We start from the raw sequence: 27,377 nt of genomic DNA, 5'->3' as shown, positions 1-27,377 counted from the left end.
TGGACAAAACTTGCAGACCGGCCTCAAGGCATCTCCGGCCCTCACACGGGGCCGGGCCCTGCTAATGGAAACACAGCGCGGCCGGCTGACCACGTCTGCAGCAGAGAGGTGCCCCGTACCGCTCTTGGGGGAGCCTATGTCCATGAGGCAGTTGAGGAGGGCTGCAAAGCCACAGAGGTTACCAGGACCTAGGGGCACCTAAGAGGAGACCCGGGGGGGGGGGGGGGGGGGAGGGGAGTTTGTGTACAAGCAGGAGGCGGCGACAGTCCTTTTCGGTCCACGTGGCCTGTAGCGTCTGGTCTTTGGAGCAGAGGAGCAGACATGGTCTGGATTCCGGCCTAGTCCTGGAAGGCAGCCAGCATGTAGCCGTACAGGTAGTGGGAATGTGCTGCAAGACAAAGCACATGTGAGGCCCTGTGAGCATGAGGGGACGTGACAAGGAGCTGCAGCAGCTTCCGCTTGCCTTCCTCTGGGAGCTGGAGCAGCTGGGGCTTGCCTTGGAGCAGGGCAGGGGGTTAGCAACCCCTCTGGCTTATCTATCTCAGGGACTTCGATAGCCCCTGTTGCCATAGGGTCTGAGCGTTCCTCGTAATCTTTACGGTCTTTACCCTCAAATTCTGCTGGGAGCCAGGGCAGGGCTATTGCCCATTGCACAGATGGGGACTGAGGCCCAGAGAGGCTAAGTAACTTGCCCAAGGTCACACAGGAAATCTGTGGCAGAGCCAGGAATTGAACCTGGGTCTCTGACTAACACCCTAATCACTAGGCTGCTCTTTTTCCATTCCAGTGGGGCCCTCAGGAGGTGGAGGCAGCTCCAGGGCAGAGACCAGGCCAGCTGTTTGTGCAATGCCAGAAGGTTGGGCTTATCAGGGACAGTCCCCTGAGGGCAGGGACCAGATCTGCCTACGTCTCTGGACAGCCCCTAGCACAGAAGGACCCTGGTCTGTAGGCACCACTGCAGTACAGATAGTAACAACTAATAACAACCAGCTGGGAGGGCAAAGGGAGTGTCCTCTAGGGGGCGCAGTGTTTCCATCAGCCAGAGATGCCCCTGCTGTACAATGCATTGATCGGCACCTGGAGCAGGATCAGGGGGAGTCCGATGTCCTGATAGGCTGTGATGCAGGAGAATGCAAGAGCCCTGTGATCCACTCCCCTTTGTGACTGGCAGCACATCTCCATGAGCTCCAAGGGGAGAGCTCTGGGCCTGCTCTTGCCCCCCTGCTCAGCCCCTCCCCACTCACCAGCTCTCAGTGAAGATCACCTGGAGCAAGCCAGCAAGCGAGTGAGCAGAGGGGAGCAGAGACCTGGGAGTTAATGGGAAGGGGTGCACTCTAGACATGCAGGTTACAGTAATTGCCTCAGGGGCAGACAGGTCCCCGAGGCCAATGCAGGCCCAATGCTGGCTCAGTCGCTCTGCGCCACCCTCAATGGCCCTCTATAGCCTCACACTGAACATCCTCCTCCCCAGGCTCCATGGGCAGGCACCTGCCCTGCATGGCCTTCACGTTAGACGTGTTGGCCCCCTCTGTACTCTTCCCACTGGTGCAGGCCCGCCAGGCCCCTGTGCTCCAGTTCCATGTACTGTGCCCATTCTAGCGCCTTCCGGCCAGCACTGCCAAGCACGGTCAATGAATTCACATGCAGCAGGGGAGAATCTTACTGAGGTTAAAGTGCTTTGGAGAGGGGACGTGCTGATGAACAGAACTGCTCCATGGCGGATTGATGCCAGCGCTCTGTGCAAGCAGGTGAAGTGATGGGCCCCGAGTCACACAGCAAAGACATTGCCAGGAACAGAGCCCGAGAGCCCTGACTCTAAGCCCAAGCTCCAACCACTGGGACGTACCCTGTCAAATCCCCGTGAAGCCTAGGGTGGAATGTGGCCTCCTTTGCTGGGGTAAACCAGCACAGACCATTGATTGCAATGGAGCTGGTTTACATCAGCAGAGGATGCGCTGTAGAGGATTATGAAACATCTTTCCTGCAATGACATTGGCGTGTCTCTGTAAGCATTGTGGGGCTATATCTGCAGCTGTCTCTATGTCCATCCACAGCAGATCAGAAGAGGATCCTTAGTTAGAATTAAATGTTCAGAAAGCAGCATCCCATTAAAACTGACTGCAGAGGAACTGGCCCTCCTCTTAGCCAGTTCCCTCCCCACTTGTCTCTTTATTCCCTGTTGCACACTGTCTGAACACTAGACTGGGACAAGGTGGGTGAGGGAATATTTTCTCTTGGACCAACTTCTGTGGGTAGAAGGGACACGCTTCACTGAGCTCTTCTTCAGGTCTGGAGTTAGCTAGGCAGGAGTGTCGAAGGGAGGCCAAGTCAGGACACTAACCTGACACATGCAAACTCACTAATGAGCAGGAGACAGCCCTTGGTGATGCTGTGACAGTTTGTACTCTTACGTTCACCCTTTTTCAAAGTCTATGATAAATTTTGTACAAAGTATGCCTTATGAGGCATCATTTGAAAACTCATAATCTGCTGAACATTATTGTCCCAGCAAAATATATGCAGCAACACTGTATGTAAAGTTATAAAACTCTACTGTATAAGGCATGTGCTAAATCTTGGGAAATAGCCTCAGACCAGTTCCCCAGAGACAAAAGGATAGCTCACACCTCTGCCAGGTGCCAACATAATCAAATGGACTATCACCTGGTTAAATGGCCACTCCTTGGCAGGAAAAAGGGTGCGAGCGAAAAATTTACAAAAATTGGCAAAGGAACAGACTTGTTGTTGTCTGATCCCCAGCTGGAGAGGATTCTCAGAGCGGAGGGAAAGATATAAAAATGAGGAACAGAGGCCCCCAATCACCTCTTTCCCCTCATCTCTACTCACGGCATCAACGTTTGAAAGACAAAGGACACATCACTGGATGGGGGGAGACGTCCTGGCTGAAAGATCCAGCCAAACTGGTGTAAGCAAATGGTGAGAAAAACCTTTTGCTTTGAATTCACTTAGCTCGTTAAGGTAAGTATTAGTTTGTGGTTTGCCTTTTATTTCTTTGTAACCAATTCTAATATGCCTCATTACTTGTAATCACTTAAAATCCATCTTTCTGTACTTAATTAGCTTGTTTTATTGTTTTCTCTAAACCAGCGTGTGTTTGGATTGAAGTGTTTGGGAACCTCCATTTGAGACGAAAGGATTTGTGCATCTCATTTTCTATTAATGAAATGATGGCCTTTCTATGAGCGTGTATTGTCCAGAAGGAAAGAGCCGGGCAGGACAAGACACACATTTCTGGGGACAAGTCTGGGACTAAGAACTTGCTGGTGTCACTCTGGAATATAATTCAGGAGTGGCTGGAAGCCCTCACATAATTCAGCTGGGAGGGATTTTTCATGCTGGAGGCTATGTGAGAGCAGGCCAGCAGTGGTTCTCTCAGCGAAGCCGTGTAAAAGGCACCCCAGGTTGGAGAGTTAAGGGGACACAACTGCCCAACAGCCCAGATTGTACCCTGGGGAAGGTCACAGTGATGCTCTTCAAAAGGCGCTAGCAACAGAAGCAACAGCTGAAGACGAGCTCCGTGTCGCTCAAAAGCTTGTCCCTTCCACCAACAGAAGTTTGTCCAATAAAAGATGTTTCCTCACCCACCTTGTCTTTGCTCTTATCCTCTGTGAACACCAGACTATGAGCTCTCTGGGCCAGGGGCTGCCTTTGCAGCATTTGTATCTACTGGGCCTAGTGCACCGAGGGATCCCCAACCAGGGTCTTTAAGCCCTGCAATAACAATGAGAAGCTGTTTACTTCTGAAGCTCCAAAGGAAAGTCATGGGGAAATCAGGAAAACCTGCTAATGACCTCATCCCCTCTGGAACCTCACTAGACGAGCTGGCTTGGAGCTCCTTCCCAGGGAGAGAGGCGGAGAGGAGGACAGAGGCATAACTGTGCCAGCAAGAGGAATCCAGCAGCAGAGGGCTGCACTGGGTCTTTCCTTGGGCTCAACGAGTAGACCCTCTGCCAGCTGTTTGGAGTATTGCCATTTCAGCTACTGTACCTTGATCTTTCTTAAACTTACCCACAGTCTGGGCTGATTCCCATTAGAGAATGACCCTCAGCAGGAATACGTTCGAACTGTGGAGGTCTCCAATCTTTGCGGCCCAGATGCACCAACTGCAAGCCGGTCAGAGTAAAACACAAAGCATGCGATTAGGGACCTCAGGGTGCCCTAGCCTAGCTCAGAATTAACCCTCAGCTGCCCACGGGCCTGGCTCCAGCTGGGCTGTTATTCGGAAGGGACAGGAGTTAGTTGTGTGGACTCGGAAGACCTGCATTATTTCAGTTAATAAGCCTTAATGAGTGGCTGGTGCTGTACAGCAGGGTGCGTGCATTGCTGTCACACAACGAGAGTGAGAGTTACCCGGCGATGTCTCAGGGAGGCCAGAAGCAGGCTCATTTGGTGTAACCCATACTTGGAGGGGGGGAAGGAGTACGCTACACCAGCTCAGATTCCCTTTAGCCTTCCCTAGACTTGTTTAGGCTCTTCCCTGAATCTGACCCAGGATGTTTGAACTATTCCACTTCTTGGGACATCATCTAGTTTTCTCCTTTGTGAAGCCTGCCCCTGCAGAATGCTTCTCTTGGGCTTTATTCCCCCTGCAGTGTGCATTCCTGTGTCACCAACTCTCACGATCTTATCCTGAATATCCCACTACTCAGTGGTTTTCTGAAAGCCCCAGCTCCTGGAGTCCCGTGATTACGTAAGAGTCTCCGCGACTCCTAAGTAAGTTTCTAGCCCACATGGTTGAAGAGAAATGCTTGGATGCATAAGCGCTGACTCTGTGGATGCTCCGGGGCTGGAGCACCTATTGGGAAAAAAATGGTGGGTGCTGCCTCCTATCAACACCTCTCCCTCCCTGCAGCGCCTCCTGCCCCCTGGCACGCCCTGCCAATCAGCGCCTCCCACCCACCATGAACAGCTGTTTTGCGGCGTCAGGAGGTGCTGGGGGGAGGAGCGAGGGCATAGCGTGCTCAGGGGAGGGGGCGGCACTGCGTGTGGAAGATGCGGGGGTGGAGTGGGAAGAGGCGGGGAGGGGGTGGAAAGAAGCAGGGCGGGGGTGGGGCATCAGAGGAAGCGGTGGAGTGGGGGCGGGGCCTGGGCGGAGCCGGGTGGGGAGCACCCCCCACTCCAGCAGATTACAAACTCGGCGCCTATGCTTGGACGTGTGTGCTGAGCGCAGCCCAAAGGCTCAGAAATCAGAAGTCAAAGACAATGAGCCCAACTGACTTTTTTTTTTTTTAATTTCAACCTTGTGACTTTTTAGGCCAATCTCCTGCTTTTGGGGGGGCCTGCCTCACAATTTTGGAATGGCTGGGAATGCCAGGGAGGCGGGGCTCAGTGTACTTGCAGGCTTCAGTCTCAGGACAGGACGGCAGCTTGAGCAGACACACCTGAGCTAGCTTTGATCGAGCGCTGCAGCATGGGCCAGCCCCGTGAGGCACTACCCAGGCTCCAGCCAGGCTGGGACAGTCCCCACTGAAGTGCGCCCTACCATGGCTTTGCTGCTTTTGGTCCTGGAGCTAGCTAGGTCAGTGCTAGCGCAGGTAGGTCCACCGGAGCTGCAGTGGTACCCTATGATTGCAGTCTAGCCATCCCCAAAGAGTAACCAGTGGAGAATGGATCATTGCTCGCCGGCTCTAAGCTTCCGGCTGACCTCAGCTTCACAATCCCGAGGAGAGAACGGAGTTAGGATGGGCTCGGGTGCCACCTCTCCCAGTTCTGTCACCAGAAATATATGGGCTGGATGCTGGAATCCCTGGGAGAAGCTCTCTGGCCTGTGTGATGCGGGAGGTCAGAATGGATGATCAGTATGGTCCTTTCTGACCTTCCTGTCTATGAATTGATGAAACGCTGCTGATGTAGGCTTGGAAACTGCTCCTGCCCTACGGCAAATGGCCCTGGATGCCATCCGGGACCTGAGCATCAGCAGCAGGAACGTCGACGCTGAACTGAAAAGTAGTACATCATAACAACGTGGCATGAACAGAAAATGAGCTGCGGAGAGCTACCGCACGGTCCCCCTCTGTCCCCCTCGGACAGCAGCTGGGCTAAAGGATGCATCAGAGCTTTGATCGTAGCTCAGATACTTTGCTCTGTGGCTCGGCCAGGCTTCCTGAGGATGCTGTCTGGCCCTGGTGACTTATGTTTTGATATTATGGTGACAGACCTGTGATAGATAGACAGACAGCTAGGGAGCTTGGTGTTTCATCTCCTTGTTGCCCTTTCATTAAGAGGCTCAGGGAAGAGACTGCATGGCCCCCCATTGACTGCTTAGGAGGTGTCCCCCTCAGAACCCTCCATGGTGGGTGCAGATGTGCAATCTATCTCCTCATCCTCCTTGACTGCCCCCTTTCACCCCCGTATGTGGCCCCAGGGCCTCCTACTTCTCATGCATCTGAAGGATTTATTCTCTCTGTATCTCAGGCTAGTCTCCAAGTTTAGCCCAACTATCGCTAGCTCCCCTCTCAAGTCCTCCTTTCAGACTCCCTTGGGCTGGATTGCCCTGTTGTGGAGGACAGCTTTCACCCGGGAGAATCACTGGGGCAATGACTTCTGGCTTACACTGGGTTTCTCTCTTGCCTGTCTTCAGCATGGGACACTCTGTGCACCTCGTAAGGGTTGCGGAGACACTGCTGTGCTGGTGGATTCTAATGCCCTCACTTCTGCTCCAGCCAGCTGCAATCAGCTTCCGTCTTTGCCATCTAAGATTCTGCTCCCCCCTCCACTTCCCAGGACAAAGGAACTAAGGGGAACAGTCGGATCTCAGGGCTTCCGCTACAGGCATTCAAAAATTAGGAGACTAAAGGGAACTTGTCCTGCTTTGTCTGCCTATAAGGGCATCAGACGCGCTCGGGTCAGAGTGAGGAGAGACTGCAGGACAGGACCGTGGGAGGCAAGGCAAACGTTCCCAGCAGGTAGATTTAGAAAAAATATTTAATAACTCATCCCTAGCTGTGACACCATCCCTTCCTCTCCCAGGGATCATGGGGGGCTAGGCACTGTGCCAGCACCGCACACAGCACACACATGCTAGCTGCTTGCCCAGGACAGCAGATGCCGGTCTGAGAGGTGTCTGCTCTGCAAAGAAGCCCCTGGGAAGTTGGAGGGCCCATGTCCTACCTTCTGGTGGCATTTTCTTCAGCGGGGCTGAGGGGGGCGGCAAGGGCACCAAGGCGGTCGCTCGGAATCCGGCGGGGAGCGTCTCGGCCGAGCCGCTGAGCATGTCGATGCTGTGAACGTCTCGAGGGCGAAAGCGCTTTCTCCAGGACGGGGTTCGCCGGAAGGCCTTGTCCTCGCCCTGCAAGGGAATGGCTGGTTACGCCTTTCACAGCCAGATGTGCAGCACCATGCACAGCGGGCTCTGACACCAGTTGGGGTGGAGTGTGTATGTGAGTGTGAGTGGGGGGCGCGGACACATGCCGGCGGCACAGTGTGTGGTGGGGGAATCAGACACTGCCTGCGGCACAGAATGTATGGGGGGAAGGGAAGACATGCCTGCTGCACGGTGCGGGGGGGAGGGACGGGGGGACGACGACAGGGAGGGCTCAGCCATGCAGCTCAGGTACCGACGCCGCCATTCCGTCAGTAGCACCCGCTTCCCCCCCATCCTCCATTCACAGCCCCCTGGGAGGTTCTCCGGCTGGCTGGCCCTTCCCTGTCAGTAGCCCACGCTTAATGGCCCCCACGTGGGGCAGCTGAACTACCATCCCCATGGGCTCAGCCATGCGTTACACTAACAAAAGGGCCACAAACAGCCACGTGGCGGCGTGTGACACCAACCCGGCCCAGCCATGACTCCCAGACAACAAAGGGCTCGTCTACAAGGAAAATTATCCCAGATGAATTAAACGTGTAAATTTAAACATGATCAAGCCTGTGTGGACACTCCCATGCAGAATAAAAGTGGCTTGTCTACACAAACAGGGACACTCAGGAAAGTGAATCCTAATTAACTTTTAAAAGTGCATTCGTTAACAGCATTAAACCTCTGTGTGGACACTCTCATTCCGAATTAAAGTGGCCTTGGAACTGAATTAAACAAAAGAGAATTAAGGTCACTTTAATTCTGAATGAGAGCATCCACGTAGGGGTTAATGTGATTTAACTAATCCACTTTAAAAATTAATTTTCCATTTAGACAAGCCCTTAATTCAGTTTAACATAAGAACATAAGAACGGCCGTACTGGGTCAGACCAAAGGTCCATCCAGCCCAGTATCCTGTCTACCGACAGTGGCCAATGCCAGGTGTCTCAGAGGGTGTGAACCTAACAGGTAGTGATCAAATGATCTCTCTCCTGCAATCCATCTCCACACTCTGACAAACAGAGGCTAGGGACACCATTCCTTACCCATCCTGGCTAATAGCCATTAATGGACTTAACCTCCATGAATTTATCTAGTTCTCTTTTAAACCCTGTTATAGTCCTAGCCTTCACAACCTCCTCAGGCAAGGAGTTCCACAGGTTGACTGTGCGCTGTGTGAAGAAGAACTTCCTTTTATTTGTTTTAAACCTGCTGCCCATTAATTTCATTTGGTGGCCCCTAGTTCTTATATTATGGGAATAAGTAAATAACTGTTCCTTATTCACTTTCTCCACACCACTCATGATTTTATATACCTCTATCATAGCCCCCCTTAGTCTCCTCTTTTCCAAGCTGAAAACTCCTAGCTTCTTTAATCTCTCCTCATATGGGACCCGTTCCAAACCCCTAATCATTTTAATTGCCCTTCTCTGAACCTTTTCTAATGCCAGTATATCTTTTTTGAGATGAGGAGACCACATCTGTATGCAGTATTCAGGATGTGGGCTTACCATGGATTTATATAAGGGCAATAAGATATTCTCCGTCTTATTCTCGATCCCTTTTTAAATGATTCCTAACATCCTGTTTGCTTTTTTGACTGCCGCTGCACACTGCGTGGATGTCTTCAGAGAACTATCCACGATGACTCCAAGATCTCTTTCCTGATTAGTTGTAGCTAAATTAGCCCCCATCATATTGTATGTACAGTTGGGGTTATTTTTTCCAATGTGCATTACTTTACATTTATCCACATTAAATTTCATTTGCCATTTGGTTGCCCAATCACTTAGTTTTGTGAGATCTTTTTGAAGTTCTTCACAGTCTGCTTTGGTCTTAACTATCTTGAGCAGTTTAGTATCGTCTGCAAATTTTGCCACCTCACTGTTTACCCCTTTCTCCAGATCAGTTATGAATAAATTCAATAGGATTGGCCTAGGACTGACCCTTGGAGAACACTACTAGTTACCCCTCTCCATTCTGAAAATTCACCATTTATTCCTACCCTTTGTTCCCTGTCTTTTAACCAGTTCTCAATCCATGAAAGGATCTTCCCTCTTATCCCATGACAGCTTAATTTACGTAAGAGCCTTTGGTGAGGGACCTTGTCAAAGGCTTTCTGGAAATCTAAGTACACTATGTTCACTGGATCCCTCTTGACCACATGTTTGTTGACCCCTTCAAAGAACTCTAATAGATTAGTAAGACATGATTTCCCTTTACAGAAACCATGTCGACTTTTGCCCAACAATTTATGTTCTTCTATGTGTCTCACAATTTTATTCTTTACTATTGTTTCAACTAATTTGCCCGGTACTGACGTTAGACTTACCGGTCTGTAATTGCCGGGGTCACCTCTAGAGCCCTTTTTAAATATTTTAAATACTTTTAAAATACATTAGCTATCTTCCAGTCATTGGGTACAGAAGCTGATTTAAATGACAGGTTACAAACCCTAGTTAATAGTTCCGCAATTTCACATTTGAGTTCTTTCAGAACTCTTGGGTGAATGCCATCTGGTCCTGGTGACTTGTTACTGTTAAGTTTATCAATGAATTCCAAAACCTCCTCTAATGACACTTCAATCTGTGACAATTCCTCAGATTTGTCACCTACAAAGGATGGCTCAGGTTTGAGAATCTCCCTAACATCCTCAGCCGTGAAGACTGAAGCAAAGAATTAATTTAGTTTCTCTGCAATGACTTTATCATCTTTAAGTATTCCTTTTGTATCTCCATCGTCCAGGGGCCCCACTGGTTGTTTAGCAGGCTTCCTGCTTCTGATGTACTTAGAAAACATTTTGTTATTACCTTTTGAGTTTTGGCTAGCTGTTCTTCAAACTCCTTTTTGGCTTTTCTTATTACATGTTTACACTTAATTTGGCAGTGTTTATGCTCCTTTCTATTTACCTCACTAGGATTTGACTTTAATTTAATGTACTTCCATAGTGGAGTAATTATCCTGGAATAAAATCCCTTTTATTCCAAAATAGAGCATCCACATGTGGCGCTATTCCAGAATACCTCTTCTAGCCAATTTCCTCATGTAGACATGCCCTAACTCTAGAGCTCAGGAGGGTTTGACTTTCTCAGGCAGCTACCGCCATGGACAAGAGAGACACAACTGAACCAGGTCTGGAAGTCAGGGGTTTATCACCCAGTGATCATTCCCCCACATCCCCTCCCACGTATCCCCTTCCATCAGGGAGTACAGATGTGCTTGTACAATGATGGGGTGTCACAGAATTCATACACTCCCATGCGGCACTGGGCACAAAGAACGTGCAGGGACAAAGGTCTATGCAGCTGGCATCCATGCCAACAAGGCCCTTTCTGTCTAAAGAACCTACCCAGATGCGAGGGCTTCTTTTCTCTCAGGTCTCATTGCCCTAGGCGGTTTGTTCATCCTGCACTGGGATTGCCACTAAGAGTTAATTAGCTTGAAATAGCTCAGATGTAGGCCTGGTCAAAAATTTGATGTCACAATCATTTTTTGATGAAAAACTGGGTGGTTGGTTTTTTTGCAACAAGTGTCTGCTCTCCGTGGAAACATTTGATTTTTAGTTGAAAAACTCAAGCCCCAAAATTGAAACAATTCCTCTGAAAACGGAAATATTTTTATTTGGATCTGGTGCCACAATGCCTCATGGGAATTGTAGTTGAGTTGCCTCATGTCTCCATTCTGCTCTATGGGCCAGGCTCCCTGGCAAACTACGTCTCCCGTGATGCATCACAGCAAGGGCTCCCATGACGCACCACTTCTTGCTATGGGAAGACTGTGGTGCACCATGAGAGATGTAGTAGAAGCCAAGCCTTTACAGGAGAATGGACGCACGCATGAGGCACCCAAGCGACAACTCCCATGGGGCACTGCAGCATTTCCAAATCCAAATATTTTGGTATTCAGATTTTCCCCCAAAAAATGAAATTTTCCACAGGGGGGAAAAAAGTAATTTTCTGGCTGGCTCTAATTTAATTATCCTAACCACCTGTTGACTTGTTTATGTCACGTTGGTCCCTTCCACGCTTTTGATTCACTCTCCCATCGGCGGTTGCTGGTGCACTTGTCCAAAGCAGAGCAATGACTTCATACTGTAGCTACTCTGTAAAGAGACTGGAGTTGGCAGTGAGGGATCTGCGTTTATCATCCGTTTATGTATAAAGGACTCTGGGATATGGATGCAAAGGGCTCTGGGAAATGGGATGGCATGAGGAAAAAGTAGGTGGTTTTAGGATGCTGTGTGGGGAAAGCTGAGGAACCCTGTTCTAGAGGGGCTGCTCAGGCCCCTGACATCACGGAAACTGTTCGAGGGCTTCCTGGCATATCGGTAAGGCCTGTCCTCCCCAGCTTAATGAGGTAGAACGTGGGATTTGACCGTCTAAAATCAGACCCACCTCTGGTCTGTCAGCGCAGTGGAGGCCCAAAACCCAGACAGGCCCATGCCCATTTCTAGGGCAGGGCTGACCAGGCAAGTTCCCTGAATGGACCAAGTCCCCTGAGTGTGGGCTCCCATCCTGGCCTGCATTCCTTGGTGCTAACTGTAATCTCGGGATTCAGGAACGAAGCGTGCCAGGCCTAAGCTTGTGCCTTTTCCTGAGCACATGAAACAGAGGCGCCTCTGCGGGTGGCGAGCTGCTGGAGAGAGAGGCTTGTTCCAACTCTCAGCGTGCCTGGGCGCTGGTTGGAATGGCGGCTGTTCGTTTATAACAGAGTGGGCTTTTCATATTTGTATTTTAAGTTACACCCTGGTCACCTCGCGGCTGACGTTCAAAAGCACAAATTGCATTTAGGCACCTAACTCCCCTTGACTTTGAGAGTTAAGCACCCAGCTGCACCTCCAGAAATCTTCCTGGAGTGGACGGATGGCTGCTTTTTTTATTCTGTATCCATCTCCGTAAATACATAGAATATCTCCCATTGTCCCTGGGCTGCTGCTAATCCTGGTTACCTTGGAAGTCGTCTGTCAACAGGTGCAGTGCAAAATGCCGTGACTTACTTAGATTGTCAGCTCTGTGGGGCAGGGATTGTCTTTTTGTTGGGTGTCTGTACAGCGCCTAGCACAATGGGGTCCTGGTCCATGGCTGGGGCTCCTAGGTGCTACCATAACACAAATAATCAATGATAATCATCATCACTGAGGATGCCTGGGGTGGAGGTGCTGGGGCTACTACAAAACTGCTGTGGCTATCGTATCTCAAGTCTGCAAACTAGTCCTCGCTGTGCCGTATCCTTCCTGCCACGGCCATGGCATAGCTCACTTTTTGTGGAGGAAGACTTCCAACTGACCCATCCCTAGCAGGATACCCCATATAGTCCAGTTGTTTCTTGGGAACAAGCAGGCACTTTGTGTAATTTACTAGGAATCTTGTAACTCCACCACCCTGCTGGTGGGAAGGACAGACCCCCCCCTAGATCCCTTCCAAAGCCAGTGGGGATGTATATTGTTCTCATGGGGGAATATGCCCAATTCACATAAGTGCACTGCTGCATGTGTTTGCTACAAGGAGATGGTGCCAACGCTTGTGCAAAGGGCAGCACTTTGCCATGGCCGGGCTGCTCCTTCAGTAAGAATCTGAGAAACATCTGGCAATTGGTGTGCACCAAGAGATAGGCATTTTCAAGCTGTTCCGTAGGGGGCGGGGGTCACCTCTTTGAGGAGACTGTCTCATGGCCACCTCCCTCCCATTTGCAATTGCCTGTTCCCATCCCCGCTGCCATTCGGGATTCCGTAACATCTCTGTAGCAAATGCTGGCTCGACAAGCCGTGCTGGCAAAGAACGGCCGTGCTTTCAATTGTCTTTACTGCAATGCAGGACACACACCCTTACGGAAGCAGCGAGATGCAAGGATGAGCCAACCCCACAGGACCAGCCAGCTCTTGCGGACTGTAAGAGACCTCCTCAAACAGACTCCGCATCCAGCTATGTCCTAGTCTGCCCTGAGGTAGCCGATATGCTGATCAGACCAGTCCATACTGGATGTCTCCTGGTTGCACCTGAGCCACTGCTTGAAAGCTGCTCTGTTGCTTTTTCATCACTGATTAAAGCAGAGGAGGCTGAGGCCAGAATTTTCAAGACAGTCTCTCTCCCACTGAGGCACCTAAATAAGCAGTCAGATTTTCAGAAGGGCTCAGCAAGGGGCGGGGGGGGGGGGCAAGTTGGGAGCTGAGATCTTTGGAAAATCTGGCCCTCAGTGCCGAGAACAGAAAGAGAAAGTGCAACAGAAACCCAGGGGCTGCATACCTGTGATAACAACAGTGACCCGCCTGCCTCTCCCAAATGTTATAAGCAGTAATTAACACCCTGAAAATCTAAAGCATTGGCGGATGTGCGAAGCATTATTATGCATCATCCTAACCTACCGGTGGATCGAAAGGAACAGAGTGCAGGTAGTAAGTGGCTGACAGACTTTGTGGGATTTAGTCATGTGCCACCAGGCTTGATGGCTCACAGTTCTGAACTCGGAAGGTGCCCCACCCCGTCACCAGCCTACGGTCCCATCCCAAGCACGGAGAATTCAGGCAGCACTGGTAGTGCATTGACTAGCTGTGCCTGCATACAACTCTCAGCACTGCCTGTAGAGCGGCTGGTGCTGCATGACGCTGGGCACAGGATGGAAACAAAATCCCCAGCACTGTGTCGCTGACGTCCAAATAGTTCTTTGTCCCCTCCCCCCCCCCGCAGTAGAAATGTGTGTCGGTTTTTATCTTGTGTGTTAGAGGGATCTTCAGAGTGACTGTCGCTCCCCCAGAACGTCACCACATCTGCAGCATTTAAAGAGACCCTGCACATTCTTTTAACACAGGTTTGTATTTATTGATAGAATCATACACTGATCACGGTACATGAACCAGCTGGGACAGCGACTCACAATACGTACAAAGTTACACGTCAGGGAGCGAACGGGCAGACTCAGCATGGAAACCTCTTCAAATTACAGAGCATCAAAAACACACTTACAGCTGAGCTGGCCCGAGCCCCTTGTTAGCCATCTTCTGCAGCCCCCTGGCTCTTACCAGCCTTAGATGGGAAGTAAAAGATAACCCTAAAGCTAATTCTGCTCTAAAGTCAGAGGAGAGCCAGCGGAGTCACTAGGAGCTGCCCCGTACCTCTTGGGATTTGGCCCACAGAAAATGAAGGTAGAAAAGACCCATTAGATTCCATCAAGTCTATTCCCGAATGCAGGACTGTCCCCAACAGCACATGCTGCAGGGCTTCGGCTAGTACAGGCTTAAATTATTCAAGTGCTACTGCTCCCCCCCCTTCCCTAGAGGGCTGACACCACAACCCGGACACTTGCTAGTTGGTGAGCCTGTTCCCTTTAACAAAGAGAAGAGCCAAGGTGTGGCTGGCACGGACGCCTGCAGCTACAGAAATAATGCCAGAGTCTTGGTACCTTAGAAAACAGGCCGGTTTTCCTATTGCAGAAACGGATCCTCCCCCCTGCTTGTGAGCAGCCATCAATGGCCAGGGCTCAGTCTATCCATTTCCTCGACCAGCACCCTCCCCCAGAGTGTAACCAAGGTAGTTTAGGCTGTGCAGGGGTTTGAGCATTGCTGTCCTCTCCCGTAGGGGGTGACAAAATCAATTCTTACAAGGCCAGCCTAGCTGTCGTATCCCCTCCAACCCTCTGCCGCGTTGTCTATTTCTCATCCTACAGAAGGGACCCACAACTTTTCAAATCCCCAGCACGCCTCAGTCACAAGATAGTACTTTGTACTCACATCGTCCAGCCTTCTGTCTGTGCCCAAGGCAAGCAGATTGTTGAATTCTCTCTCCATCACCTGCCGTGCCTGAAAATAACATCAAATGAATAACAGTAACATCCTGTCCCTGGGGAATGACTGGCACTAACACAGGATCGCCATGCGCTTGGACAGATCGAAGTGTCCAACTACCATTGCAAGGAGGAAAGGACAGGTCCCTCCAAAAGCTGCTGGGCTGCCAGGTGACACACAGAGCTGAAGCTGGCTGGATCTTGCTACTCTAAAACAGATCCTTGACACGGTGCGAACAATATCAAACCCTCCAGTATCAATGGAAAAAGCAGACTCGAGTCAGGAGGAACCATTGCATTTCAAGGCAGAGTCGTTTGGACGACTCTTCGTGTTCTGTGAAACCACAAGGAGTACACACCAGCACCTCGATACCAAGGTGATGGATACCTTAGAAATACTTAAGCAGATGAGAGAATGGAGACAGATAGACAGACCGATAATATGCAATAGTCTCCTGGCAGGCCCATGGTGGAAATGTTCTCCTTACCTGGGTATTCTGAGTGGGTATTTGTAGTACAAGTGCCAGACTATTATGGTCAAAATTTTCATCCAAAGCTAGGAGTGCTCCATGGACTCCACTCTCGATGAGGTTATTTGCATACTCCCTAAGCCCAATGGACTGGATCCAGTGAATGACCTGATCATTGGTCCACACCAGAACATCTGGAAGACAGCAGGGTCAGACATTCAGTACACACCAAACCTTGAGTTAGATCAATTTTCAGGCATCTCTTGATCCCTGCTGAACCTTGAGCACTGCCTGTCCCTGTGGCAGGGTGACAATATGACAGAACACAGTGTGTTGCCTGTATAATAGCTCAGTGGTTTGAGCATTGGCCTGCTTAAACCCAGGGTTGTGAGTTCAATCCTTGAGGGGGCCATTTAGGGAACTGGGGTAAAAAAATCTGCCTGGGGATTGGTCCTGCTTTGAGCAGGGGGTTGGACTAGATGACCTCCTGAGGTCCCTTCCAACCCTGATATTCTATGATCGCACTCTATGATTTCCTCACAGCTTATTGGAATAGCCACATTGCTAGGAGCTACAGAGGGAGCTGATCACCTGTCTTCTCGGACAAAATGAAGGGGTTTGGCTAGGCCTGGCCCTGGGGCCACTATCCCTCCTGCCCTTTGACCAGCAGCAGCAGTAAAAGCTCAGATGCTGTGATCGTATTCTCACTGACGTTTACAAAAAAACCCAAACCAGGAAGGAAATTGAGGAATGGATTACTCCTGGCACCTTTACAGCTGTTATCACGATAAGGGCGGATATAGAAAGAGAGAACCTAAGCAATAGACACTTATACTAGGAGGGTGCACATCCGGTAGGTTCTGCCAGCCAATCCTATTGCACGCACCACAGGCTCCTTGCATCCCTCCATCTCCCCGCACAAGAGCCTGGTCCCTGGAGGAGCTGCCCTGACACTGTCTCTCTGCATCTTGCCCATTTAATTACCCCTCTCTACGCCCCATCCACCTCTGCTAGAGACACGATCAGCATGTTGTGTGTCTCTTTGGGTCTCGCATCACGAGGCAACCCTCTGACATTGCGAAGGGTTGGAATGGGTTACCTAGGGAGGTGGTGGAATCTCCATCCTTAGAGGTTTTTAAGGCCTGTCTTGACAAAGCCCTGGCTGGGATGATTTAGTTGGGGTTGGTCCTGCTTTGAGCAGGGGGTTGGACTAGATGACCTCCTGAGGTCTCGTCCAACTCTAATCTTTTATGATTCTCTGACATGGTGTACTGTGACCTCTCTGTACAATTCCAGGCCCCCGTCTTTAGCAGTGAAAGCAGATAGGTGCAGATGCTTGGGGAGGAGTTGGAAACCCCTTCAGCTTAGAAACAATGCTACTCAGAGAGCCAAGTTCTCTGGCTGAAATCCTGGCAACCTCCCCACCCCAACCCAGAATTCAACAGGGCCAGGACTTCACCCTTTTTTGTTTAAATGGTTTATTTACCTTGCCAAGCAAAGATAGCTATCTATAAGCCTGGGTAGATCTGCTGATGCAAGGAGGAATATTGGTGCATTTTGTATTGCCTACTTGAGATCTCTGTGGTGATCACAATAGTTTAATTTTCCCAGTTCCGTTCAAGAGAGTTGAAAATACCGACCCACTTGACACAGAAACCTCCAATTCCCTGTGGAAACTGAATTCCCTGTGGGGGCAGGCATTCTTTAAGTCAAATACAGTCATCAAGTGGGCTCTCCAGTTAAGTTCAACCAATTCTTCATTCGAGTCCAACTGCACTAAAGCTGCTAGTGGGGGCTCTTTATATCCTCAGGGCTCCTCTGCTCTTGCCATTCATCTTCCACCTGCCGTCAGAATTCCTTGTTTGTTCAAATGGACGTGATCTGACCAACAGGATCAGGACTTCAAAGGGGACCGAGAAGGAACCGGTAAAAATGGCTCTGCTTCCAAGCAAGTATTCTGAAGAGAGCAGAACTTATTAATAAGTCACAATTTGCCTACAGCTACTCCATGGATATGTGAGAAGCCAATTTCCTCTATATTTAGAGGGGGGAATGGCTAGTGACTGTATGATATCGGTTGGGAAGTGTTGCCTTTTGGATTAAAAAACAGAGGAAGGGAAATAGAAGAAGGCGGGGTCGCTTCTGCTGTCATTTTCCCTGAGACACAAGCCGCTCTTTTAAATTGTTACTGACCTTTGATTTCGTGCTGGCTTTCCTCTCGCCGCCTCTGAAGCTCCTTGCGGTCATAATTTAACCTCTTCAGGCACATGATGCCATACTGGAGGCTGGTGCTGGGAAAACACAACACATGCTCAATGCTCGGGACAGGATACACTAAGACTAGAGATGGAGGTGTTTGCTTCTCAGCGAGGTTCACAACTCAGCGGGGGGATGCTCCGAGAAAAGGTTGAACCTTATTATCGAAACTCCCTAAAGAGAAACTGTCCAGCCAAAACCAGCACAGTGGAGAAGGTCAAAGACATTAGCACTGAGAGAAACCCTTCCAGCCAGCTCACCTGCCAGAATCCTTGTACTCTACAGGGCCAGCTCTAGCACCCAGATCCTCAAAGGTACGAAGGCAGCTAACAGCCATTGATTTTAATGGTAGTTAGGAATCTAAATACTTTGGATCTGGGCCTAGGGGTTTGCTGTCCCTAGGCTGGGATGTGTCTGTCCCATTCAGTCCTGTATTCATATGCATTATCAGCTGTACTGGGGCATTCAGCCTCCACCTGTTCTGCCTGCATGGGAGGACATGGATCCAAACTCACCAACCCAAGCCCTTTGACAGGTCAGAACGCTCTTGCCCGGGAATTCTGTAGCCTCGGGCTTCCTGGTTGCTAGCTGGAGCAGGGGTTCCTGAAGTGCCGGGGAGTCCCGATGCTCAGCTTCGCTCACTGGCAAGGATCGAGAGATGTCGTACTGTCCTTGCCGAGGAGGTTGCGGTGGGACTTTCTGAAGACTCACCATGCACCCAACTCCCATTCCTGGGAACGCAACCCAGCTCTCAGCCAGTGCACCACAGAGCTGCACCCCAGGGGGCCGTCCAGGGGGAACGCAGCCCCAGACAGCAAGAATTCCTCCTGCAGTGTGTCAGCGTGTCGGGGAGCACGCCCACTAGGACACGCCGTCAGGGGCTGCGGCACACAGTCCTCACCCCACGTGCCATAACAGGCTGGCGTTAGGGAGGGGAGGTCATGGCCTTGCCTCCTCCTCGCCCCCAGCGGTGCACAAAGGGAGCCAGGCCTGCACTGTGACAGCCTCCATGGGGGGGGGGGAATGCTCCCTGCGCACCGTGCCCCCAACCACACACTTTGGTTAAGCTCCTGCCAGGACAGCCCGGCTGCAGTTCCCCAGTGAAGTCTTCGTGACCCATATGCAGCCTCTTATATCCAGGTGCAAGGCCCTGGAGCTCTTCTCCAGCTCCCTGGGGACAGGCTCTGCCCACGGTAGTGACCCCCTGGTGACGTGCCTGGGGAGGGCAGAGGGAGGAACGCCACAGGAAGGTCTGGCAGCTGCAGATCCACGCAGTGGAGTGCGGCTCGCAAAGCAAAGCGGGGGCGCCGCACAGACGAGGGGACAGATCTGGGAAGCCATTCCAGGCTGGGAGTCCCCCTGCTTCCCTCAGCAAAATCACTGACCTCCCGGGCTGAAGGAACAGCTGCAGCGGGACGCAGTCCCCCCGCCTTGTGCTGAACAGATGCTTCATTTCAGCGGCGTCCTTGTAAAGGAAAGCGGCTGCATTCTTCGCGATGTGCTGGCAGTCACACACTGTCTGACTCTGTGAGGCAGGGAGGGAGGCTGGAACGGGGCGGGAGACTCAGGTGTGATCGGATAGGAGTCGGAAGTTCACCTCCCAGGAGCTAGGATTTTCTGCAGCTCCAAACAGGAGGAGGGACGTGCATTGGCTGGTGAAATACAGAGCAGCTGCAGGTAGTCTATACACGGGTGCACTGCATTGGGATCGGAGCGGTCCAAACCCCAGGTCTGAAAGGCTCCCTGCCTCATTGAGATCTCAACAAAGGCTCCGACGAGAGGGAGGGAGGGGTTGTGTGGATGCAAAGCCAAAAGATCCAGGAATCTCTTCTCTGCCTGGAGAAACCCACCTGCAGGCTCCCGCCCAAAGAGGCAGTAGCAATCTCCGGGGGGACGCCAAGGAGCACAAACCAAACAGAAATATGGAGACAGCCCTCTGGGAACTGGCCGGGTTCCAGAATCGAGAAACAAGTGCGTCCAGCTCGAAATGGCAGCCTCACGCTTGCTAGGGACGGACACTGGCAGCTGCTCCCCGGGGACAATGAGCGGTCAGTCCTTTTGGCACTGGGACTCCAGCTCCGGTGCTGTTCCGAGCTGCTCCTTGGTACCGGCATGCTGTCCAATGGCCTCATAGTAAGCCCCCTTCAGCCCTCCTCCCAGACTGCGCCAGGCACCACATGGCTGAGCCCAGGGATCTGAACCTGCATTTAACCTCAAGGGTTCACAGTACAAGTGTGACCATCCCTTAAATAGTGCTTCACCAAGGGGTGGGAGCAGAGGAAAGAGGCAGTCCGGGCTTGTGCCCGACCTGGATCACCTCCGGGGGAGCAGAGACCAGCTTTGCCTGTCTAGTCCTGGCTCTTTGCCTCAGCCCCACTCAAGAGCCTGCTTTGCTTTTACTGTTTCCCCACAGCTGGCTGAGGCCTTGACACCTCGTGGTGCTAGACTCGACACCTCCAGGACGGAACCGTCTGCTGATGGATCCACAGGCTGCAAATTCAGCTTCAAGTTAGCTTCTCCTGACTCAGGGACTTTGGGGAGGTGGATCCCCTGAGGGGATTGCCTGGCTCGGCAAAGGTCTGTAGGTTGGGAGAAGGGAGCAGAGTTGAGGGCACCACATTCACTTGTAACCCAAAGAGCGAAAGACGCACCAGCCACCAGAAGAGAGGCCCTCACTGAGGCCCCTTGGGCACCGGGTGCAATGATCCGTTATGGACGACTGGCTGTCTCACAAAGTCTCTCAACCCTCCAGGGCTTCAGGATCTCCCCTCACATGGTCTGCAAGCTGATCCGGTGCAGCAGTGACGGCAAACTCTTGTCTAGGAACTCCCACTCTACAGCCGACAATAGCGACCCCAACTGCGACCCCAGTGTTCTTACACCCCCCCCCCCTCCAATACAAGGTCAGAGAAATGGATGAGCTGCTTCCATGACTGCTCCAGCAGGTGAACAAAGGGAGGGACAGACAGATGAGTAGGAGGGGCCTTTTACCTTTGCGGTTTGGGATGTTCTAACTCCTGGGTCAGAAATTGCACTACCCCTTGTGGTTGACCTGGATTGAGTGCTTCTGTGCCACGCAACCACCTACCCTGGGGATCTGCACAGGTAATTTCATGAAGGAGAACATCAGCCTTTCTAAGTTGTTCCAGATCATCCAGTTTGAACCTGAATAACTCTTCCTCCAAAGCCGGTGTCTGAGAATGCTCAGCCACACCAGCTGGGTCTGGCTAAAATCTGTGGAGAATCCCACTTAGGAACCCTTGAAATCACAAGATCTACAGCCCCCATGTGCTGTCCTGTTTGCAACAGGCCTTCTCTTTTACTGCTCAGGAAGGGACTTAATACTCTTGACACCTTCCAAGGAAGACCCCTCACCGATGGAAGCTGTCGACCATTTTTAGGTGCACTCTGAGATCTTTCTTAGTCAGGTGGTCCAGCATCCGAGCATCAACGAGACACTCCATGAAGTAGCTGCGATACTGCAGGAGCCCCAGACTAGGCAGCCATTCATTCCCAATCCATTCATGGTTCATGTCCCCATAGGCCAGCGTCTGTGAAAGCAAAGGGAAAAGCGTGGATACACGACGGCTCTCAGCAGTGCTGCAGACACAGCTTTCCAGGAGACTCAATGGTGGCACTTTAGGACATGTTGGTGCAAGATGTTTTTTCAAAGCTCTTGCATTTAGAAGAAGTTGGCTGATTTTCAGCCGACTTGGTTTTACTGGGAATTTTGCTTTTGCAATTGTCTGTCCAATTACTAATAAATTGTGTTTAGATAAGTTAATAACTCGAGTCAGTGCGTCTCTGTCTGAGCAGACATGTCGCAGATTAGAGAAATACAGAGAAAAGCCTGTGTAAAAAGTTATATTTATAATGCCCCAACCCTGGATGGATTGATGGAAGAGGGGACCCTTGGATCCCAAAGCATGACCCTCCCTGGTCTGAGCTAAGGGACCCTGCTCTGTTAGCCACGGCTGAAGCTAGCGCTGGTCAGGAAATGGCTTTCCCATGAGACTCTGAAAAGTCTCTCTCTCTCAAACTGGGACAAAAAATTTAAGTCTTGAAAACTTTCACAAACTGAAAAATCCAAAAATATTTTCAGATCAATTCTATTGAACGCTTTGTTCTGATAATCTCAAAACATTTTGTTTCAATTTTGACCTGTTTATTTTTTTTTTACTTTTTAAACCTTAAATGAACTTAAATTTCAGAACAAAAAGTCACTTCAAACCAAAAAATGGTACTTGTGCATCTCAAAAAAAGTCAAAATGAGACATTCCAGCAATTTTGAAACTTTTTTTTCCCAACTAATTTTTCAGAATGGGAAATTTGTTGACATCTACCCTTTCCTGCACACAGTTAGGTTTCGATAAAATGGCATTTTCGGATGAAAAAAATATTTTGTTGAAAAATTCCCGACTAATTCTAGCTGCAGCAAACTCTTCAACCTCTATATATGCCCCAGCCACCACTAGAGGGTGACAGAGCATCATGCTGAGTAGGCATGGGCTACATTGTTATTATTAAGTGTAACCAGTTTAATACTTGCCTACAGTATCTCACACAGATGTTGTGAGGCTTAATTAACGTTTGCAATATTTGGATGAATGATGTTATATAAATCAAAATTAAAACGAGGGGTCAAAAATTTTCCCCATCTCAATATTTTATGCTGGTAACAGGGCAACTTGTAGAGAATTTGCTGAGAAAAGCTCAGTGGCTCAGCATTCTCCGCTGCCCGTAACAGCTGGGAATGCTCAGAACTTCTCCGGATCAAGCCCCATGTCTGGAAGTAAGGCACAAATGTAGACAGTTAAATGTAAATCAGGAAGGAGGAGAGAAAGGGCCTCATGCTCCACTGCCCTGCCCCGGTGCGGTTACTGACACCAGCCTCAAGTCAGTTTAAAATGCCACCCCATCCACACGGCAGATCAGCACCCCCTTTGCACCAGGCGCAGGGCAATCAAGGATCAGGCCCAAATGATACTATGGTTAACTCCAACCACATCAGCAAGTGAGCAGGACTCACATGGGTGGGTAGACCCTGGAGGACTACATGTGGTATATCAACCCCTGTTTTTTAATCCTTGGCAGAAAGCACTATCCCACCGCTACATATCCCTAAAACAGACCCTGTTCCAATATTGGGAGCGGGGGCAGTGTCGTCTTCCTACCAGGAAAGGCGTCAGTTCAGTTTTTCTTCATTCCCCCACCTCCACCCCTCTCTATATATGGCTACTTCCTTCCCTCCCAGGGTAATGAGGTGGTTAGCTTATGCTGCCAGATGTGCAGCACTACAGCTGTTCTCAGACTCTTTATTACTGTTGCTAATGGAGGGGTTTACTTTTTTCTCATGGAAAGGATAGTCGTGCGCCGAACAGAACAGAGATGTCTTGTCTTTGGCTACAAAGCCAGTGACGCATTTGACAGGCATGGCTGATCAAACAGAACAGGCGAGGGGCTGAGGTTACTAAGGACGGTGGGGAGAGAGGAGGGATTGTATCGCTGCTGGAACACTACTACACTGCCTGCCCTATGGTTTTTACGAAGTCCATGGAAGGAAAGTCCTGCTAACATGCTCTAGAGGCGCCCAGATGATCAGAACCGGAATCCAGATCCGGACTCAAATCAGAGCTCCCCAGAAGCTGGGGGTGGGGGAACGGTTTGGGCCCAACCAGCTCATTCTATCATCCAGTCATTTGCCAGCTTTATTAACCGACTGTGGGGTGGATGGACGATAACCGGTGACCCCAGGACATGCCATGTATGGGGAGATGAGATCACAAGCATTTTTACTAGAAATGGGTCCCCAATTTTAGAAAACCATTTCCAGGGAAACCCAGGGCTGAGAGTTACCACAGCCACGCAGCGCTTTTAGCCATAGAAATGGCGAACGCCCCTGTCCCGACATGCCAAACCTCAGCCTAGGCTGTCACCTGCAGTACACAAACTCAGAAATTGTGTGCTGTGTTAGTTCCGGGGACATCTAAAATGGGAATCAAAAGAAACATGGCATTCCACCCCAGCCAGCAATGAAAGAGCCATGTTCCTGGTGCGGGAGCGTACAGGCTAATACATGTTATTGGTTGGTGATAGGCAAGAGATGAAGCTCCAGCTCCATGAACATTATCCCCGCTATAAAATGAGACAAAGGATGAGTCAACAAACCACAAGAGAAAATAAGATTTTTCCCTTGCCTTTGAGTGTTCTCTGCTGCTGCCTTCACCGACCTTCCAGTGATGTCCCTTTGGGGGCAGGGTTTAAGAGGGGAAAAGGGCGGGGCTAAATGTTGAATAATTGTCCGAGGGAGTGGCCTGCATGGAAACGGAGTGATGTGATTGGACACACACAGTGTCGCTAAGGCGTTCAATTTGCAAGAGGGTTGTGTGAGATTCTCTGGGCGGAGGCCCTGCTCCTGACCCCGACTCGCCTAGCTAACAGACATGGAAAGAGATGACATGGAGGATCTCACCTGTGCCCAGCTGCCCTCCTCTGTGTCCTAATTGTAACAAATGTAGCATGTCAACAAAAACAACAGGTAAAGTCAGTACCTCTGCCACGGAGGGGGGTATCACGCCCTTCAAACATAAACAGAACAGAACACACGTATCTGAAAGGTGATACATTGCGGTCAGAGGAAAGGTACTAGAACTAGAGAGACTCAGTGTCCTTTGCAAGAGTCCTGACCTGAGTCAGCAAGACAGGAAATGGGAATGCCCACTGCATATGCAACTCAGGAGCACGTGTCTCTCAGGTAGAGAGCAAGCGAGCACTGGTGCAATCCTGATCCTGCGTGCAGGGCCGCCCAGAGGATTCAGGGGGCCTGGGGTCTTTGGCGGTGGGGGTCCTTCCGCTCCAGGTGTTCAGGGCACTTCGGCGATGGGTCCCGGAGCGAGTGAAGGACCCGCCGCCGAATTGCCGCCGAAGACCCGGAGCAGAAGAAGCTCCGGGTCTTCGGCAGCGGGTCCTTCACTCGTGGGGGCCCCTGAAAAACTCTCATGGGGGCCCCTGCGGGGCCCGGGGCAAATTGCCCCACTTGCCCCCACCGTGGGCGGCCCTGCCTGCGTGAATCAAAGGGAGTTTTGCCACTGACTTTGATGGGGCCAGGTTTTCACCCCAGGTATCATCCGCAATGCTGCTGTGCTCCAGGAGTCCTGTTCTCCCCCACACAGTTACTTCAGGCTTGGAGACTGGCACAGACGCCTCTAGAGCACATGCTCATTGTGACAAGCAGGAGTAGCACTGGGCAGAGATGCCAGGCTGAGGGTCTCCATTTCCCAAAGAACAGACACAAGTCAGGCAGCGGTAGTGCAAGCTTCCATCACATCGCCCGACCAGCTTGCTCCATTCCTGACCTGGACACTATGCCGGTGACCCACCTCAACATCTGCAGGGCCAACGTAGGCCAATTAACATCCCTTGTGAGGGCAGGTTTTGTGATGTGGACACCTGGCCACTAAGAAGGAGACTGAGACCCCTAAAATCCTGGCCCCATTGAAATAAATGGAAGTTTGGCCAGTGACTTTGGGGAGGGGGCTGTCAGGATTTCATATTCTGGGCTGGTTTCTCTGCACCTTCTTGAGATCAATGGATTTTTTTTTTTTTTTTTTTTTTTTTTATCTAGAGGTGGACAGAGAGAGACAGTCATCATGGTCTGAGCAAAACCAGCAGGACCTTGAAAAAGGAAAACACATTTCTTACTAGGGGGAATAAAAAAGCAGCTGTAGAAACTGCCAAGTTATTAAAAGCTGAAAAGCAGCTTCTAAGCATGCGCAAATCATTTCCCAAAAGGCAGCTTGCTATGACTGCATGAGATACAGATCCCTTTCCATTAAACTGGACTGAGATTTCAGCACTAGCACTCCTTCAGGGTTACGCGTGGGAACTGACATGCGATTCAGAGGGGAGACGGGATTAGACACAAGAAACTAACCGTTTTGGTGGAAGTTGCCATGTTCTCCATCTCCTCGTGTGTGAGCCAGACATTTCCGGAGGACTAGAGGGAAAAGGTCAGAAAGGTCGATCAAAGAAAGGTCGACGGCACGTTACAACGGGAGCACAACCATCCGCTCAAAATTCTTAGTGAAGCAAGTTCAACTAGAGATGGTATTTCAGGTTCTACAATGAGACACATACAGACTTTATGGCTGGATTCTTCTCTCCCACTGGTTTCACACCAGGAATTTCTGCTCATTTACACCAGACTGAGATCAGAATCTGCTTCTGTTTATCTACATCTAAAGGACACTAGTGGATTCCTCACATTCTTGTAGCGAAACATACTTTCAGCTTCCATGAAACTTACCTAGGGCTTCTTACGTTGGTAAAAGAGATAAGATGTGTGACAGTATAGAATGATGAGCGGTGCTGAGAATGGTGTGCCCAGCCACCCCATTCCAAGAACAAAGAGCACATTTAAAATGGATAAAATGCAGTAGTATTTCAGACCATGCGTATTTAATTAGTGCAATTTGTTGCTCTGGAATACCAGCGAGGGGAAAAGATGATTATCTACTTGTAACTGTTGTTCTTTGAGATGTGATGCAGATGTTTCTGCTACTTAGATGTGCGAGTTCCCAGAGCACTGGAGTTGGAGAACTTTGCCTCGCAGTACCCATGGGGCAGTGCTCAGCCACTCCCCTGGCCACAGACGGGCAAGACTACCCTGACCCTCTCAGTTCCTTTGCAGCAAATGTCAGAAGCACAGACTCCGATGCAGAGGGGACGGAGGATGGACCGTGGAATACACGTCCGCCTCACACCTCGAAGAACAACAGGTACAGGTAGGTGACTGTTTTTACTTCTTTGAGTAGATGACATTTCTAAGTGACATTCCTATATTGGACATTGGCAGGGCTGCCACTTGGTCTTCTGTGCATGCGTCTACCAATCACTGCTTGCCCAAATCAGATGCAAACTTTGGGAAGGCAATCCTGTAGTCCTTGTTTAAACAGACTCCGAGCTCCACCTCCCATGCATCCTGCTCGGGAGTCACCTAAGTAGAATACACAGTTGCTGCGGCTACTGACAGCTACAGTGGCGTCTCTTCATGGCCGGAGTGTATACTCCCAAAGAACGTAAAGTAGCTTGGGGGGGGTCTTTAAAAAGAGTGCAGGGTTTCATCTTTTTTTCTGAAAATATAACCTGGCCATCAGACAGCAGCTTATGCGTATTCTCCTGAGGGAAGCCTGCCCGAGGTAGTGCCCATCTGCCTCTGGAGGTTCTCATACGCCTGAAAGTCGGAGGGGAAGATTCCGGCAGGGGAGAGTCGCCCAAGGCAGTTCACTGCATCAGCGACAAGTCCTGTTCTGGCACCGTAAGATCTGGTTGGAATAACCCGAGTACAGAAGGACAGGCTCAGCAGTCACCGTCCGCTGAGATGGTTTGACAGACGGAGCCACCCTCAGGACTGGTGATCTCACTCCGGAGCAGGTTGAAGAGCGGGAACTTAGGGACCGAGGAACATCCCCAGGAGTCTAAAGAGGACACTGGGTGTAGGGATAAAGCATTGGTGGCCAGTAGGCACTAGGCCAAGAGCCCCTTCTTGACTGTGGTACAGA

The 27,377-nt window shown here is 50.5% G+C and overlaps 1 protein-coding gene across 1 annotated transcript in view; it reads right to left on the bottom strand.

Moving 5' to 3' along the window:
* Positions 1 to 338: 338 nt before the first annotated feature.
* PPFIA4 (PTPRF interacting protein alpha 4) overlaps positions 339 to 27,377 on the bottom strand; it is a 130,911-nt gene continuing 103,872 nt past the window's right edge. The window contains exons 22-29 of the mRNA XM_065404424.1: positions 25,751 to 25,813; positions 24,290 to 24,316; positions 21,193 to 21,368; positions 17,755 to 17,852; positions 15,580 to 15,755; positions 15,039 to 15,107; positions 7,132 to 7,309; positions 339 to 388 (exon numbers count right to left, since the gene is read on the bottom strand). Of these exons, the coding sequence (XP_065260496.1) occupies positions 339 to 388; positions 7,132 to 7,309; positions 15,039 to 15,107; positions 15,580 to 15,755; positions 17,755 to 17,852; positions 21,193 to 21,368; positions 24,290 to 24,316; positions 25,751 to 25,813 (837 nt within the window). The remainder of the gene's footprint in view (positions 389 to 7,131; positions 7,310 to 15,038; positions 15,108 to 15,579; positions 15,756 to 17,754; positions 17,853 to 21,192; positions 21,369 to 24,289; positions 24,317 to 25,750; positions 25,814 to 27,377) is intronic.

Source organism: Emys orbicularis, chromosome 4, assembly GCF_028017835.1.
Source record: "Emys orbicularis isolate rEmyOrb1 chromosome 4, rEmyOrb1.hap1, whole genome shotgun sequence".
Taxonomy (NCBI): domain Eukaryota; kingdom Metazoa; phylum Chordata; order Testudines; family Emydidae; genus Emys; species Emys orbicularis.
This window is presented reverse-complemented; position numbering and strand designations above follow the sequence as displayed.